The sequence below is a fragment of the Physeter macrocephalus genome, chromosome 6 (assembly GCF_002837175.3).
Source record: "Physeter macrocephalus isolate SW-GA chromosome 6, ASM283717v5, whole genome shotgun sequence".
Classification (NCBI taxonomy): Eukaryota; Metazoa; Chordata; class Mammalia; order Artiodactyla; family Physeteridae; genus Physeter; species Physeter macrocephalus.
Window position 1 is genome coordinate 54,200,690 of NC_041219.1, and position 17,392 is coordinate 54,218,081.

At 48.4% G+C, this 17,392-nt stretch overlaps 1 protein-coding gene across 33 annotated transcripts in view; it reads right to left on the reverse strand.

The window, feature by feature from the left end:
• The window catches only part of ERC1 (ELKS/RAB6-interacting/CAST family member 1), a 573,654-nt gene that overhangs the window by 51,165 nt on the left and 505,097 nt on the right, over positions 1-17,392 (reverse strand). For 25 of the 33 annotated variants that reach the window (XR_008617636.1, XR_008617631.1, XR_008617632.1 and 22 more), the window contains 2 exons: positions 13,059-13,130; positions 11,926-11,976 (listed from right to left, as the gene is read on the reverse strand). Coding sequence is in view for 11 of the 33 variants with exons in the window: in XM_055085407.1 (XP_054941382.1) it covers positions 11,926-11,976; positions 13,059-13,130 (123 nt within the window). In the remaining 22 variants the exon portion in view is untranslated. Of the gene's footprint in view, positions 1-11,925; positions 11,977-12,954; positions 13,131-17,392 lie in introns of all 33 variants that reach the window. The other 8 variants (XR_003680219.2, XR_003680202.2, XM_028490858.2 and 5 more) reach the window with 2 other exon arrangements.

Genomic DNA, 17,392 nt, shown 5'->3' on the forward strand with positions numbered 1-17,392 from the left:
CATTCATTTTTATAAACAAGCGGGAGATGCCTACTGCAGTGAAAAGAATAGTGGAAGCAGCAGCCTGGATCCACAGGGCTGCAACGGTGATGCCAGACACCTGGGCCTCCGCCTCCACCAGCCAGGCACCAGGGACACGGCTGAGGAAGCCCCGGCCGGAGGGGCTCCCACCCAGAGCAGGAGAGGAGGGGGCATCTGACTGTCCCGGGACTGACAGCCCACGTGGACGTGGCCCCCTGGTTGCCAGCAACTCTAGGTGATGCAGCCTGCCCACTGCCGCCCCTAGCTGGTCCCCCGGTTCAGACTGACCCTTAGACTGTGCTGCGGGAGAGGTGGCTCCTCAGAGGGAAGAGGTGTCGAGCATCCTTCTAATGGGACCAGAGGCAGAAAGTGCTCCCCCTACAGGAGCCCCCACTTCCTTCCTCCCGGGGAGAACATCCACAGCCAGGCGGCCCCCTTCTTCCCTCCCTTCGCCAGCACAACACCCACATCTCCTCTCCCCAGACCAGAGTCACACTGGAGTCCTTCAGGTCAGGTCCCGGGGTCTTACAGGTCCTGGTTTTTGGAATTAAGTGACTTGTGCGGTTGCCTCTGGAAAAAGCAGGCTCACCCGATTCAAGCCTGGGCAGGTTGAGGGTCTCAGTTCACCACCGAGATTCTTCTGTTTCTTTTACGGCTCTGCCAGACCCCTTTCACAGGCTCCCAGCCCTCCTGCTAAATTGCTCTCTGGTGGCCTGCTGGCCTGGCGAAGGCTGCAAGGACAGAGGCCGCGCCGGGTGGCCGTGTGGCCTGGGCCGCCTCATGGGGGCTGCAGAGAACGCAGGTGACACACAGATGCCGCAGGCTCCTTGAATTCTGCGGCCCCGGTGAGCGTTCAGTGTCCATCACCCGACGGGCACTGACCGTAGGTCACTGAGCGCCCGGCACCACCCAGTGGAGGACAACAGGCCCATAAGATGTCACTCGCCTAGGAACGCAGCACCGCCATCCCTCCACTAGGGTAGCCACTGGCCACTCGTGACCACTGAAAGGTAAAGTGACTCAGGACTTCCCTGGTCGTCCAGTGGTTAGGAATCGGCGCTCTCACTGCCGTGGGCCCGGGTTCAATCCCTGGTTGGGGAACTAAGATCCCGCATGCTGTGTGGAGCGGCCAAAAAAGAGCTCAAATGACTTGAAGTCAAGCATTCCGGTCTTCAGTGGCAGTGGCCACATTTCAAAGGCTCAGTACCCTCGTGGGTCTTGTGGCCGTTTTTTCTGTTTTTGGTTTTTTTTTGGCCACATCGCACAGCATGCGGGATCTTAGATCCCCAACCAAGGATCGAACCTGCGCCCCCTGAAGTAGAAGCGCGGAGTCCTAACCACTGGACCGCCAGGGAATTCTGTGGGTCTTGTGGCTTTTGTTGGGGACAGCTCAGGTCACAGAACGTTTCTATCATCATAGGGACTTTACGGACCGAGCTGGTCTAGAGTGGCAGCCAGGCAAGAAGAACAGACCATCACCACCATCATCAAACCCACGAGTTCCATCTGAAATCTGTGAGTTAGTTACGTTTCGTGTAGTAAGGGCTATAACGGAGGTAACACGCAAGATACTACGGGCACATGGGTAGTAAAGGCAGCCAACCTAACCCACGGCCCAGGGTCACCCACCTACCAACCAGGGAGATAAACTTTCTATTCCAGTAACTTCTCACCCTTACAGTTAATCACTAGGAAAAGCAGATGCAGTAATGACATGGGGAGTAATTTCCCATCATCAGAACTAAATGACTAGCTATTTCGTATTTGCTACTCAGTAAAGGAAAAAGGTCAGACCCAGCGAAAATGCCAGAGAGTAATTCAAAGGAAATTCTTTCTGTGACTCCAAATCAATAAATATTATCGAGCATCTACTACATCTTGGTCAAAGATGAGTGAAATTGTTCTTATCTTTCAGGGGCGGGGCGACGGGCCAGATTACAATACTGAGCAGAGTAACATGTCACAGTGGAGGTAACAATGGCTGCCCAGCTGTTATCCTGGTAAGTGTATCCGATTATTAATCCTAAGAAAGACAGATTAACTCCTAAGGAGGGGATGCTTCATGATGGAGGTGGTGTTGTTCTTTTAAAATTCTTTAAATAATTAATTAATTAATTTTTGGCTGCATTGGGTCTTTGTTGCTGTGCGCAGGCTTTTCTTTAGTTGCGGCGGGCGGGGGCTGCTCTTCGTTGTGGTGCGCGGGCTTCTCACTGTGGTGGCTTCTCTTGTTGTGGAGCACGGGCGCTAGGCATGCGGGCTTCAGTAGTTGTCGCACGCGGGCTCAGTAGTTGTGGCACGCGGGCTCAGTAGTTGCGGCTCGCGGGCTCTAGAGCGCAGGCTCAGTAGTTGTGGCGCACGGGCTTAGTGGCTCCGCGGCGTGTGGGATCTTCCCGGACCAGGGCTCGAACCTGTGTCCCCTGTGTTGGCAGGCGGATCCTCAACCACTGCGCCGCCAGGGAAGCCCTGATGGAGGCGGTGTTTGAACTTGTCCCTCAGAGGACGGGCAGGGTTCCCACAGGTGGACACGGGAGGGGGAGGCCCTCCCACTGGACGAAGGTCAGAAACACGGAACGCATCAACAGATGAATGGATAAAGATGTGGCACATATATACAATGGAATATTACTCAGCCATAAAAAGAAATGAAACTGAGTTATTTGTAATGAGGTGGATAGACCTGGAGTGTGTCATATACAACAGAAGCAGCAGCCAAGGAACCAGTAGGAGAAATAATGGTTTTTATTTAAAGACAGTCACGGCATGGAAGCAACCTAAGTGTCCATCAACAGATGAATGGATAAAGAAGATGTGGCACATATATACAATGGAATATTACTCAGCCATAAAAAGAAATGAAACTGAGTTATTTGTAATGAGGTGGATAGACCTGGAGTCTGTCATACAGAGTGAAGTAAGTCAGAAGGAGAAAAACAAATACCGTATGCTAACACATATATATGGAATCTAAGAAAAAAAAATGTCATGAAGAGATTAGTGGTAGGATGGGAATAAAACACAGACCTACTAGAGCATGGACTTGAGGACATGGGGAGGGGGAAGGGTAAGCTGTGACGAAGTGAGAGAGTGGCAGGGACATATATGCACTACCCAATGTAAATTAGATAGCTAGTGGGAGGCTGCCGCATAGCACAGGGAGATCACCTCTGTGCTTTGCGAAGATGAGAGGGGTGGGATAGGGAGGGTGGGAGGGAGGGAGACGCAAGAGGGAAGAGATATGGGAACATATGTATATGTATAACTGATTCACTTTGTTGTAAAGGAGAAACTAACACACTATTGTAAAACAGTTATACTCCAATAAAGATGTTAAAAAAAAAAAAAAGAAACACGGAACGCATTCTGAGAATGACAAGAACATCATATAACAACTTCATGTCCAAAATTCAACTGGAGGAAACACAGAATGAGAAAGAGAGAGAGAGAGAGAGAGAGAGAGACAGAAAACCAAAATTCAAAGAAAAACAAAAGTCATCAATTCCTGGCAAGGCAGGCTCCCTCATCCTGGGACCACCTGACCGAAGACCCCAGGACACCCCCCACTCCAGGAGTCTGGGCCTCTGTCTGCAGTCTGCAGGACACCCAAGGCACTCCAGCAGGAGAGAGGCAACATCAGGTCGGCACTCAGGAAGGCTGGCGATGTTTGCTGTTTGCGGAGTGACAGCCCAGAGCTTGGGGCCCAGCTGGGAGGGCCGACCCCGCAGGAACACAATGAGGGCCGAAGGAGAAGCCTGTCAGCCCGCGTGGGCAGGACGGGAGGAGGTATGGTCTGTGCTACACGGCCGTGAGGGTGACAAATGTCAGGAGTGGGGACCAGCCACCAGCACAGGCCCTCGGACCGCTTGCCTTCGGTCACGGCTGAACTGAAATTAAGAATACTGATGGGAGAGGACTTCCCTGGCGGTCCAGTGGCTAAGACTCTGCACTCCCAATGCAGGGGGCTGGGGTTTGCTCCCTGGTCAGGGAACTAGATCCCACCTGCCGCAACTGAAAAAAAAAAAAAGATCCTGTGTGCTGCAGCTAAGACCCGGTGCAGCTAAATAAATAAATAAAAATTAAAAAAAATACTGATGGGAGCATGTCTGCTTGTGGCTTTGGGGAGAGCTCATGATTTTCATGCTCCTCTCCAAGGCTACATCGGGTGGTTGGGGAAGGTTTGATCTCCACTGGATCCGGCCAGCTTGCAAACATGTCCTTGACCCGAGAGAGGCACCACAACTGAAAACACAAACAGCCTGAAGTGTGTATACACCTACGAGGAGTCAGCAGTGATGCATTTATTAAAATCAACAAAAATGACAGTTAATCGTAGAAATAAGTAGTAATAACTTCTGCATCCCTGGGTACCTATGCATTTATGTGCTGAGATGTTACTTCACCCCATACGACATCTTCCCACTTGGGACCCTCACAGCTATTCGTGGCAGAGCTCACGGGCTGGTCACACGGCTCGATCACATCTTCCAGCGCTCAGGTGCCCTAAAACGGTCATAGGACTGAGCTCCTCCTCGTGGAATGTCAGAAGAAATGATATCGGCAACTCCCGAGTCTGGCCCATGAAAACCGCCCCCACGCTGTACCCCCTGCTCCGCAGCCTCGGACAAGCACAGCGGATTCAGGGAGGACTGAAGCCAGAGTCACAGAGAGAAGAAGCCCAGGTCCTGGAGCTGCTGCCTGGAGAGCTGCTGGCCGATAAGGAACATGCATTTTGGTTTTCACAGGGGCTAGAAATGAACTTCTACAATTTTAGAGCCAATTTACAGCTGGCACTTGTTCGTGACAGGAGCTAGTATGAGCTTGACTAACACCAACTCTCACAGCCTACCCTACTTTGTATTAGACTCATGTATAGACTTTTAAAAATCCCCTTTCAGACTGTAAACACCTCTGTGTATCTGGAGTTGCTCAAATGGTTGCTAAGTAAGTCTACCGAAGAGACGGCAGCTGTGGTCAGGACACAATCCTCATTAAAAATACAGAGGGGGGAGGGATAAAGTGGGAGCCTGGGACTGACATACACACACTGCTATGTATAAGATAGGTAGCTAATGGGAACCTACTGTCCAGCACAGGGAACTCTACTCAACACTGTAATGACCTATGTGGGAAAAGAATCTAGAAAAGAGTGGATACATGTACATGTATAACTGATTCACTTTGCTGTACACCTGAAACTAACACAACATTGTAAATCAACTCTAACAAAAATTTTAAAAAAATACAGAGAGGCATCCAGACACACAGTCGTATGAGGACAGAGAGTGGACGGGAAAACAGGCCTGAATTCCTGTTGTTTGAGGCCTATGACATTTTGTCTGTCTGGAAAGACAGGAAAGCACAACATCCTAGAGATATTAAAAAAGAAAAGAAAGCCCAATCCTATATTAAGCTATTCACTTACAGCAAGACCTAAGCAACAGCACATTGTGTTTTACTAACGCAGTTCTAGCCCTTCATACTTGGGACTCCAGACACACCTGCTCTACATCCCTGATGCCTCATGGAGATGATGAAGGGCTGAACCACATAAGCCCTAAAGTCCTTTCCAGCCCTCACAGCCCTGGCATCTACTGACCAGTCCACCAATCCAGTTAAATTGGCTTATTAAGTCTATTAGGCAATTTATTATGCTTTCAAAATAAACTGTCTAAAACATTTAGAACCTTTCATGAAGGTAAAGCCTAATAAAACACAAAAATAATTTTTAGTTCTGAATAACAAAAGTTAATTAAGATGATTGGATAGTGTCATTAAAAAAAAAATCTCATCTTGTGATAGGTAAAAAATATTATCTCATTTTGGGCTTCCCTGGTGGCACAGTGGTCCCCTGCCAATGCAGGGGACACAATTTTGAGCCCTGGTCCGGGAAGATCCCACATGCCGCGGAGCAACTAAGCCCGTGTGTCACAACTACTGAGCCTGCGCTCTAGAGCCCATGCGTCACAACTACTGAGCCTGCGCTCTAGAGCCTGCGAGCCACAACTACTGAGCCCACGAGCCACAACTATTGAGCTCGCGAGCCACAACTACTGAGCCCGCGTGCCACAACTACTGAAGCCCGCGCACCTAGAGCCCGTGCTCCACAACGAGAAGCCACCGCGATGAGAAGCCCACACACCGCAACGAAGAGTAGCCCCCGCTTGCTGCAACTAGAGAAAGCCCGCGCGCAGCAACGAAGACCCAGCACAGCCAAAAATAAATAAATAAATAGATAAATAAATTTATTTATTTAAAAAAATACTATCTCATTTTAAACTGCATTTCTTTGATTATTCACAAGGGCAGACGCGTTTAGATGATTCTCAGGCATTTGTATTTCCTCTTTCATATGTCGTTTAGTTTTAAGATGACAACACTTCAGCAGGACCACATCGTTCAGCCAGCGGCCAACTGAGGGAGGCCAGAGGATCCTGCCCAGAACTGTCACCAGCTCTGGGGACAGAAGTGTAGGACTCCTAACCTTGGCTCAGCTCTGTATCTCTGAGCGCACACCTGACTTTCATTGTGTGTTAAATGCAATGGAAGCACAGCATTGGCGGCGAGCAGGGGTCCATATTTATCCTCTTTCTGTGACAGCCACATCCAATGAAAGAAAAAAACAGGGTTACAAATTCCACCCAGGATCTGGAAAGCCAGCTGGGCTGCTGGAGCTTCTTTCTACTTCTCCATGAATAAACATTCTACAGAGGAGCCCTGAACAAACAATGCCTCTAATCACGTGTGAGGCAGACAGGTCCCCAAACTCCACTAGCCAGGCAACACTGGCTTTGCCTGGCGGACTCTAGCGCAAAAACGTGTTTTTGCCAAAGAAACCCTGTGACTCTGTAACTGGATATGGGCTGACGTCACTCAGAGGGCGGAAGTGTTGAATCAGGGGGCATTTTTTGGCTCTGCTGCTTTCCCAAAGCTAACCATGCTCTGTGGCCACAGCTCTATCCCAACATCACCCGCTGGGTTCCACCAGCAAAATAAAACAACACTGTGGGTTTCAAAAGCAGTTAAAAATTTCCTTTACAAAAAAGGATTGAAGTGCCCACCGCCGCCGCAGCAGCAGATCTACTAAAATCGGAAAGACGTAGAGAAGATCTATCTCTTCTGTACGTACCTTCGATACTAGCATGGCCTCAGCAAGGGTGATGCAAATTTGTGACAAGGTCCCTATTTTGTATGTCGGTTATACCTCAGTAAAAAAAAAAGATTTAAAAAACTGCCAGAGAGGAAAATTCTAATGAGACCCTCATTAGATGGGTCTAACGCCCAGTAGCCAGTGCCCCCCAAGTTCAAGTCAAGGACACGTTAGCAGGAGCAAGAACAAGGCAGGAGCGTTCTTGCTCTTCTGCAAAGGGCCTCACCCTTGCGGATGCCACCATGTGGGGTGTCAGGGACTGGCAGGCCAGCTGGGTCTGGCGCTCTGACGTGTGTCACGGCTTTCCGGTGGTGCCCTTGTCCTCCTTGAGGCACAGAGCGGCTGCATCCCCTGCCCCGCAGAAAGGCCTGTGTGTTTCACCCACAGGAACGCAAACACGAATCCCGATGACAATTTCCAGCTTAACATGGCCGGACCCCTAGGAAAATCTCAGTGACAAAAGGTACTCGTGTTTGTGTCAAGAGAAACCACACATCCAACCTGAAAAGCCAGTATCAACAACCAAAGTGACAATGGAAAACTGCACAGCAGAACCCAGCAAGTATAATGTGACCCGACTGGGCTCCGTAGGGAACAGCACGGAGCGGGGTACAGCAACGATGAAACGACTGTATTTTTCCAACATTAAGGAAACACCCTCAAAGACGGAGGCAGACCCAGAAAGGTCTGTGTGTTCTCTGTCCCAGTTCCTGGCCAGTCCCGGGATGCCCCCCGTGACACAGAGTCTCTGATCTAGGCTTTAAAAAACAGCTTCCTTTCCCCTCTCTCACTCTACTCCCCACCTTCAACACAGATTAACCAAAGAAAAGTGATCGGAGACTGAAAGAATATTTATCGAGCGCCAACTGCATACACTGTACCAGGGGCTGCAGGATGTGCTGAGAAGACAAACTCCCTGCCCTAGCTCAGCGAGCGCAGCCAGGCCAGAACGGTCCAGGGAGGGTGAGGCAGTTACTGGGCAAGGGTGGCCGCAGGGCTGCGGGTTAGGGTTAAGGCAAAGCGCCCGGCCCTTTTCAATTCCAGGGAGCAGCTGCCGCAGAATCTCTACCTGTCTGATTGGCCCGTTGAATAAACAGAACTTGTGATCATTTGTACGCAAAGAAGTTAAACCTCCCTTGACCTGTTAAGCCTCCTCTGACTTAAACAAACAAACAGCTTAAAAAAAAAAAAAAAACCTGAAACAAAATATACATAGAGTAAAATACACAAATCTTAAATACACAGCCTGGTGAATTTTGACATTTGTCTACACCCAGGAAACCACCACCCAGATCCAGGTGCATCTAACCAGGAAGCAAACCAAACTGGTATACGCTGTAGAAAAATGCAGAATAGAATCTGGTGGATCTCTGATACGCCTTTTTAAAGTTGTTTTATTGCTGTTGTTGATTTTATTTTGATGTTTAGAGATAGTTTACTCTTTTTTGGGAGGGGAGGGAGTGGGGGAGGTCCACTCAAGCAGGAGCTAGGAAACATTCTCCTGACAGGCAGGCACTAGGCGACACTCACCCAGGATGGAATATTCTGCTTGTTTAACCTTTCAGGATCCCAAACAGCTAAGAAATGTTTAAGAAAACATTCAGGCTCCAACCTAATGCTGCCATATATTTGCATCCTTCCTGTTTAGAAAGGGGTGTGAAGCAGCTCAACTTTCATATGGAATCTGGGTGCTTTCTCACGTAAAACACCACAGACTTAATCCCTCCACCTTCTATTTTTTAACTTTTCTGCGAGTCATTGCTTTTCCTGGGAGAATAGCAAATGACAGAAAATATTATTTTCAGGTCTTCAACTCTCCCTTTTCCAGATTTGTCTTAGAATTTAAATGAACAGAATAAAAAAAAATTTTTTTTAAGGAAAAACAAAACAGAGAATTCCCTGGCGGTCCAGTGGTTAGGACTCGGCACTCTCACTGCTGGGGGCCAAGGTTTGATCCCTGGTCGCAGAACGAAGTTCCCACGAGACCAAGTCATACATCGTGGCGGGGGGCGGGGGGGGGGGGGGCGGGGCGGGGTGCGGGGAAAGAAAAGCAAAACAAACACCTCCCACCCTCAGTGTGGAACACGATCCATGCGTCAGAATGGAACAACCAGCTCTCTCCCAGAGCCAAGGATAATTTAAGATGATCTAATTTAAACCACGGGATTCTTTGTTGCTGTTGTTGTTTTTTCAAATTGAAGTATAGTTGATTTACAACATTGCATTAGTTTCAGGTGTACAGTATAATGACTGAGTATTTTTGCAGATTATACTCTAGTATACATTATTACAAGATAATGGGTATAATTCCCTGTGCTGTACAATATATCCTTGTTGCTTCTCTAGTTTAATATTGGGTTGGCCAAAAAGTTCGTTCGGGTTTTTCCATAAGCTGTTACAGAAAAACCCAAATAAATTCTTTGGCTAATCAATATATAGTAGTTTGTTAATCCCATACCTCTAATTCGTTCCCTCCCCTCTTCAACCATGAGATTCCTTATGGTGGTTAAGGATTAACAAATGCTCAAATCTTAAGCACTTCCTATCTTAGACTATATAACACAGAAAAATATTAGCATATTAATTCACATAGTAGCCACGGCTTTCCGTCGGTGTATGACACCTTACAGGGTGTTTGTAGTAAATGCTATGTTCACATGGAACATTACGATGGTCGGGTAGTAAGTAGCACCTTACAGGGTGTTTGTAGTAAATGCTATGTTCACATGGAACATTACGATGGTCGGGTAGTAAGTAGCCTAAGGAAGCAGATGCACCGTTTCTAACGTGAAGCATAACACAGACTGCTGCTCAGGTCACAGTGCAGCTCCCTCACTCCCACTCTGCCCGCTAGTACAGCTTCTTAGCTTACATATTATTTTGCAAAGTAGGTCAAACTTTTAACCTTTATACATAAAATTGGGAGAATGGAGAACCAGGCAAAAAGGGGATCCCAGGGCTTCCCTGGTGGCGCAGTGGTGGAGAGTCCGCCTGCCGATGCGGGGGACGCGGGTTCGTGCCCCGGTCCGGGAGGATCCCACATGCCGCGCAGCGGCTGGGCCCGTGAGCCACAACTACTGAGCCTGCGCGTCCGGAGCCTGTGCTCCGCCACGGGAGAGGCCACAGCAGCGAGAGGCCCGCGTACCGCAAAAAAATAAAAAAGGGGGATCCCAAAGGTGGGGATTCCCGTTTCCCCACAGCACTTTTTCTTTTAAGATATTTTATAATTTATTTATTATTTATTTATCTATCCGCCCTCCACCCAGCACTTTTAACAGCCGCTCCCGCCATCACTCTGTCTGGAGCTGCTGCTTTTCCTCGCCTGCTGCGGTTTATCAATTAGCACCCCCATCACTCAGTGCCACAAGCGAGCCCACGTCTGTGCACTTCTGCCCACGTCTGATTATCCTTCCAGACGCACAGAGCTTTAGTGAAACATCGTACAAAGGCAAGCCTGCGTGCGGGGTTCCCAGAAGCTGTGGCGGGCCCAGGAAAGACCCCATGACTTTGAGGAGGTCACTTCTCATTTTACGCCTTGTTTTCTCCACTTGTGAAACCCAGTGCTGTCCTCACACGTCCTCACCGCGCCCTTGAAGCTTCAAAGGGAAGCATCGTCCAATCTCTAGGTTTCCCTCTTCTGCCCAAACGCTGGCGGCTTAGTCCCCGCGACCAACTAAATCAAGGAATTCTTGAGGGGTCACAGCAGGCACGGACAACTTGAGTTACCTGAACTTTTTGGCTTTAAACAGTGCTGTTTAAAAGTAAACAGCAAACAACAGACAAAGAACCTCACTGAGTTCAGAGCTGAGACAAAGTTTTCCAGCTTTAGGGACAGTGTGCACAGGGTTTCCTGCTGTTTTCATGCCCTGACACGGGGGGAAGCCATGCTTGGAGCTAGAGGCCTCTTCGGGAACGCCTGGCGATCAGGAAAGCTGCAGATCCCATGAGGTAGAGATGCGATTTTTGTCTCCGGCCATCTTTTCTGGGGTGGGAAGGGTTAACACCAGGAAGGCGAGATTTCGCTTTTGTACCCCTTGAGCTCCTGGTTGTTGTTTTTCAAACCTTTAACCCTCTGCCCTCTTGGCAGAAAAGGGGACCTGGCTGTGAACTCGGCATCAGGGCCGACCCTTAGTCCTCCTCCGGGTCTGACATGATGTAAGAAATGTAAATGCTCTGGCTCACCCAAATAGGGCTTTCCAGCAAAGCCTGGCTCAGTGCCAGCACCCTTCCAGAAGGGAATAACCTTCAGACTCCGGCCCCATAAGGCTGCAGACAGCAGAGTCCCAGGCCCGATATGGAGTTACAAACCAGTTCTGAGTAGGATGGATCTTAATCCCCTCCCTGCCTTTGAAATATTTATCAAGATATGACAGACCTAGGAGGATCCTGACAAAAGTTACCTTTCCCGGCAGAGAGAACATAGCCTCAGGCCGGGGAGAAGCAGTCAAGCCAGCTGTCCACCCAGGTGGTGAGAGTTTGGAATTTACTCAGCCCTTGTGAGTCCCACGGCCTGTGCCTACTTCCCTTGGAAAAGAGAACTGAAACTGGTTAAAAATAGTTCCTCTCCAACCCCACCAGCCCTCTGCACTGACGCTCCGGAGAGAGCCCGGGGTGCGGCACCCGTGCTCACAAACAAGAAACAGCGCTCGATAAAGATGGATACGCCCTCTGTTTCTGTAAATAAGTTCATTTATATCATTTTTTTAGATTCCACATATAAGTGATAGCATACAATATTTGTCTTTCTCTGTCTGACTTACTTCACTTAATACGATAACCTCTAGGTCCATCCATGTTGCTGTGGAAATAGACTCACAGACACAGAAAACAAAACATAGGGTTACCAGAGGGGATGCGGGGGGAGGATAAATTAGGAGCTTGGGATGAACAGATACACACTTCTATGTATAAAATAGATAAACAACGGAAACCTGCTCTATAGCACAGGGAACTATATTCAATGTCTTGTAATAACCTATAATGGAAAAGAATCTGAAAAAGAATAGATACATATTGTGTACGTATATGTGTATGTATATAGATAGATATGTGTGTGTGTGTATATATAGCTGAATCACTTTGCTGTACACCTGAAACTATATTGTAAATCAACTATACCTCAATTTAAAATAAAAGGTTAAAAAACTGGATGCGTAGGAGCCCCTCCTCTCTCCAGATAGTCCGCCTTTCCCACCTCCCCCTTCTCCGCAGGAGTAAACTAACCCTTATTCCCGGAGCACTTTGCCCTCTTCCCATCCTGCCCCTCTCTCCCTGCCCTTGGCCACACTCCTCTTTTCCCAGCACTGCCCCCCTGCAGCCCCCGCAAGCTCCCTGAGGGTCTGCTCACCCAGCGGTCACCTGCACCTAGAGGGAGGGGCTGTTCCTCGGCTAAAGGGCTAATAAGGAAGTAACCACTAGAGGGTGACATAATTACACACAAGCGGCTTCCTGGGGCCTGAGTGAGGCCAGAGCCCGCCAGGCGTCCCGCTGGAGGCCCAGAGATGGAGCCAGGCGTGCACTTCAACCCGGCGAGGACACTCCCAGCGGCGCCCGCAGGCTCCGCCCTCGCAGTCTCTGTGTCTCACACGCACACACACACACAGACCCACTTTGGCCGTCCACCGACCAGGGCCTTAGGCGTTGCACACGAAAGCCACCCCTCGTCGTGGCCCATGACCGTTCGGGGCAGGGTGAGCAACTCAGTCACTGGCAGCTGCTGCTTTCATGGACCCTCCTTGTTTGGTGTCGCACAGAAACCGCACCCTAGCCAGGTGCGCTGACAAACTTACAAGCATCCTCAGGGCAGCGGAGCGGTGATTTAGGAAGTGGCTCTAGGTCTAGACCGTGGCGTTGAAATTCCGGTTCTGGGGGCCGCATTGTCTCGAGCACTTACCTCTGTGCCGTGGTTTCCCCACCAGGAAACAGAGGCAGTAATGGAACCTACTTCACAGTCATGTAGGTGGGCCTGTGGGAGGAAGAGCTGAGTCATACTCGTAAAGACCTTCAAAGAATGTCTACCACACAATAAATGCGCAATAAATACCAGGTATTCTGGGGACTTCCCTGGTGGTCCAGTGGCTAAGACTCCCGGCTTCCACTGCAACACTGCAACAAGGGGCCTGGGTTTGATCCCTGGCTGCGGAGCTAAGATTCTGCATGCTGCGTGGTGCAAAAAAAAAAAAAAAAAAAAAAAAACACCAGCTATTCTGACAACGGCCAGGAGCCGTACTAGGAGGTTCCGTGCATTATCCCGCTCAATCCTCACAAAGCTCCCAAGATAAGAAAATCACTAGTCCTATTTTACAGACGAGAAAACCGAGTCTCCAAGCGATGAAATAGCTCGTCCAAAGTCACAGAGCTGGTAAGTGATAAAGTCAAGGTTTTGACCCAAAATCTGTCTGACTAAAAACCCACATTCTATCACTACCTCATGGGGAAAACTTCGGACTTCACACCAGAGACTCAAAGGCAAAAGATGGTAGGGGGGGACATAATTATTTTAAATATTATTTGTATTTTACTAAAAAAGGAGAGACTTCAAGAAGTATATTTTCACAAAAGTTTTAAATCAGGAGAAGGAAAACCAGGGGGTGGGAGGTTCCAGCAGTACCTGGGAAACCCGCTGGACGTGCAGATTCTCAGCACCCCCCCGCCCCCCCAGATCTCTGACTCAGAGACCTTCGAAGTTACTCTGATAAACATGCAAGTCGGAGGAGCCCAAGAAAGCATGAGAGTTGGTGATGAAAACCTAGGTCGGAGGAAAAAGGATGGATGTGTGTCTGGCAGACTGCGGGTCTGGGACTGTCTCTTGGTTTTCTGAATGGAGCACGACTCTTCCCGACTCAGGGAGGAGAGAATGAGGGGCACAGAAACAGGGAGCTCCCCCCACGTGAGGGACCGTCTCATCACGCTCTTGCGAGTTTGCTGTTTCCGCTCCTTTAACCTGCGCATTTCTTAAAAACAGGAAATAACATTTTAAAAATGTTTAACTGTCAGTAAGGATGTATCTGTACAATTTGGGGGCACATCCGTGTGGGGCTTTTTTTGATGGTTCATTTATAAAAGAAAAAACCAGAACAGTGTTTATTAGCTCCCTCCTAATAAGGACCAGGTTCATCCGAGGGCCCTCCCTTTCCCCTGCGTGGTTTTTCTCAATGAGTTGTCACCACAGTTCTGTGACCAGGAGTGACTTTTCATTTTATAGATGAGGAAATTGAAGCTCAAAGCACTGAAGCCACTCTGCCGGAGGGCACGCAGGCACAATGGAAGAGCCAGGACTCCACTGCACAACTTGGGCTGCAAGTCTGGGGGACACTTAACTCCTCAGGGCACTGCCTGGGGAACAGCCCTGTGTCAAGGGGCCTCGAGTCACGGGTACCTAGGGGAGCCCTAGGTACCTCGGACCTGGGCCGTCCCACGGGTCAGTCAGTGTCTCAGTGGTGCCCTCTCACTGCCCCCAGGGTGTGAGGCACCAAGCTCTATTGTCGGGCAAAACGAGAAAGACAGCTGATCTAAAATAATTTTTTCCCAAGGCAATCTCTGTTCTAAAAACAGTAGCAAAGTCCAGACCACGAACAAAGAATTTCTGACTTCAGATGCCAAATTCCAGTTCCGGATAGACAACAGTTAAAATAAAGTTTCTTGTTCTTGAAAGAGAATCAGAGAAAAAGCCAACTATTCTTTGAAAAGGTGACTCTTTTTGGGGGGCCACGTCGCACGGTTTGTGGGATCTCGGTTCCCCAACCAGGGATTGAACCCGGGCCCTCAGCAGTGACAGTGCCGAGTCCCAACCCCTGGGCCGCCGGGGAGCTCCCTGCAAAGGAAATTTTCAATATCCTTCAACACCGAAGAATCAGAACAATGTATGACAATGTATGTTTGCTACTGAGGCGTTCTTATTTTTTTCTAAACTAGTAAGGTAAAGCCAGCCTGTTCTCTAAATAAATTTCCACCCTATGTAATGACTTTCCTCTCAACAGCACTATTCAAATTCGAGGCTTCTCTGTAGTGGTCCTCTAAACTGAGAACACTTTATTTATAACCATCACTCCATTGGCACTTACCCCACTGATAATACGGAAACTATTTTGTAGCGCGTTGCTGGGTCCTGAGTCCTAAGAAGCAGACATACCCTCTGCATCTTTGTCTACTCCAGGGCACAGAGCCGAGCACACCAGCTGTAGGAACATTTGCTGAACGATCACATGATTGAAAACCCACCTTCCCAAGCGTTCAGTGCTTGGAAATGGCTACATTTACAATATGGCTTGTTTTATTTTAGGGTTGTCATAGCTACCTGCTTGGTAACAATTACCTAAGGTGTTTGTTAATATTAATAAATAATAACTGATACTTGGGGTTATTCGATCAAAGTATTTCTAATCCTTTGGTCGGGCGCCTGCAAATATGAAGATATATGTTAGGCTCCCCTGGTGGCGCAGTGGTTAAGAATCTGCCTGCCAATGCAGGGGACACATGTTCGAGCCCTGGTCCGGGAAGATCCCACGTGCCGCGGAGGAACTAAGCCCGTGCGCCACACCTACTGAGCCTGCGCTCTAGAGCCTGTGAGCCAGAACTAGTGAAGCCGGTGCGCCTAGAACCTGTGCTCTGCAACAAGAGAAGCCACCGCAGTGAGAAGCCCGCGCACCGCAACGAAGAGTAGCCCCCGCTCGCCACAACTAGAGAGAGCCCGCATGCAGCAACGAAGACCCAACGCAGCCAAAAAAATAAATTAATTAAAAAAAATAATAAAATAAGTAATTTTAAAAAAGAAAATATATGTTACAGTTAACACTCGAAAGTGGCAAACAACATATCTCAAATGCAGCCGCATTTCCAGCGTAAAAGGGGGGGTTGTCCATTCATCCGGGGGCGATTATTAATAGCACCCCGTCTCTTTTGCATGAGTTTTTCCAGTTTGTACATGAAAGGGCACGGTCATCCTCAGGAGAGGGCTCCAGCTACCCAGACCTCAAGCCCTTATATTTATTGGGGTGGATAAAGCCCTTGTTTACAGGATACAATGAACTAATAATTTGGGAGAGAGTAAGCAAATATTTCGGGCTGTTCCAGCAATCTGTTGACATGAGGACAATTTTCACCTATTTATTTACATCTTCATTTCACAATGTTGGTTCTGTTTAAATCTTTTCATTTTTAATTGTGGTAAAATATATATAACGTTAAACTTACCATCTCAACTATTTTAAAGTGTACAATTCAATAGTGTTAAGTACATTCACATCGTGCAACAAATTTCCAGAACTTGTTCATCTTGCAAAAATGAAACTCTGTGCCCCCAAACAGCTCCCCTTCCTCAGCCTCTGGCAGCCACCCTTCTACTTTCTGTTTCTGTGATTTTGACTATTCTACATACCTCATATAAGTGAAATAATACAGTATTTGTCTTTTTGTGACTGGCTTACTTCACTCAGCATGATGTCTTCAAGCCCCCTCCATGCTGTGGTGTGTGACAGGATTTCTTTCCTTTTTAAAGGCTGAGTAATATTCCATCGTATGGATAGACCGCCTTGTGTTTATCCATCATCTGTGAGGGACACTTGGGTTGCTCCTACCTTTTGGCTGTTGCAGATAATACTATGAACTTGGGTGTACAAATGGTGCATCTAGACTCTGCTTTTATTTATTTTTGGTATATGCCCAGAAGTGGAATTGCTAGATCATAAGGTAGTTCTATTTCTAAGTTTTTGAGGAGCCTCCATACTGTTTCCCACATCAGCCGTACCATTTCACATTCCCCCCAACAGCACGCCAGGGCTCCAATATCTCTACCTCCTCACCAACACTTGTTATTCCTAGCGGGTATGAGATATCTTATTGTGGTTTTGATTAGCATTTCCCTAATGCTTAATGATGTTGAGCATCTTTTCACCTGCTTGTTGACCATCTGTATGTCTTCTTTAGAGAACTGTCTGTTCAAGTCCTTTGTGCATTATTCAGTGAGGTTGTTCTGTTGTTGTTTCTAGTTAAATCTTCTCTTTGCACTCAGTGAATCAAGTCCTCACTACGTCTTACCTTTTCTCTAATCAAGAGGTGCCCCAGGGGCTTCCCTGGTGGCGCAGTGGCTGAGAATCTGCCTGCCGATGCAGGGGACACGGGTTCGAGCCCTGGTCTGGGAGGATCCCACATGCCGCGGAGCAACTAGGCCCGTGAGCCACAACTACTGAGCCTGCGCGTCTGGAGCCTGCGCTCTGCAACAAGAGAGGC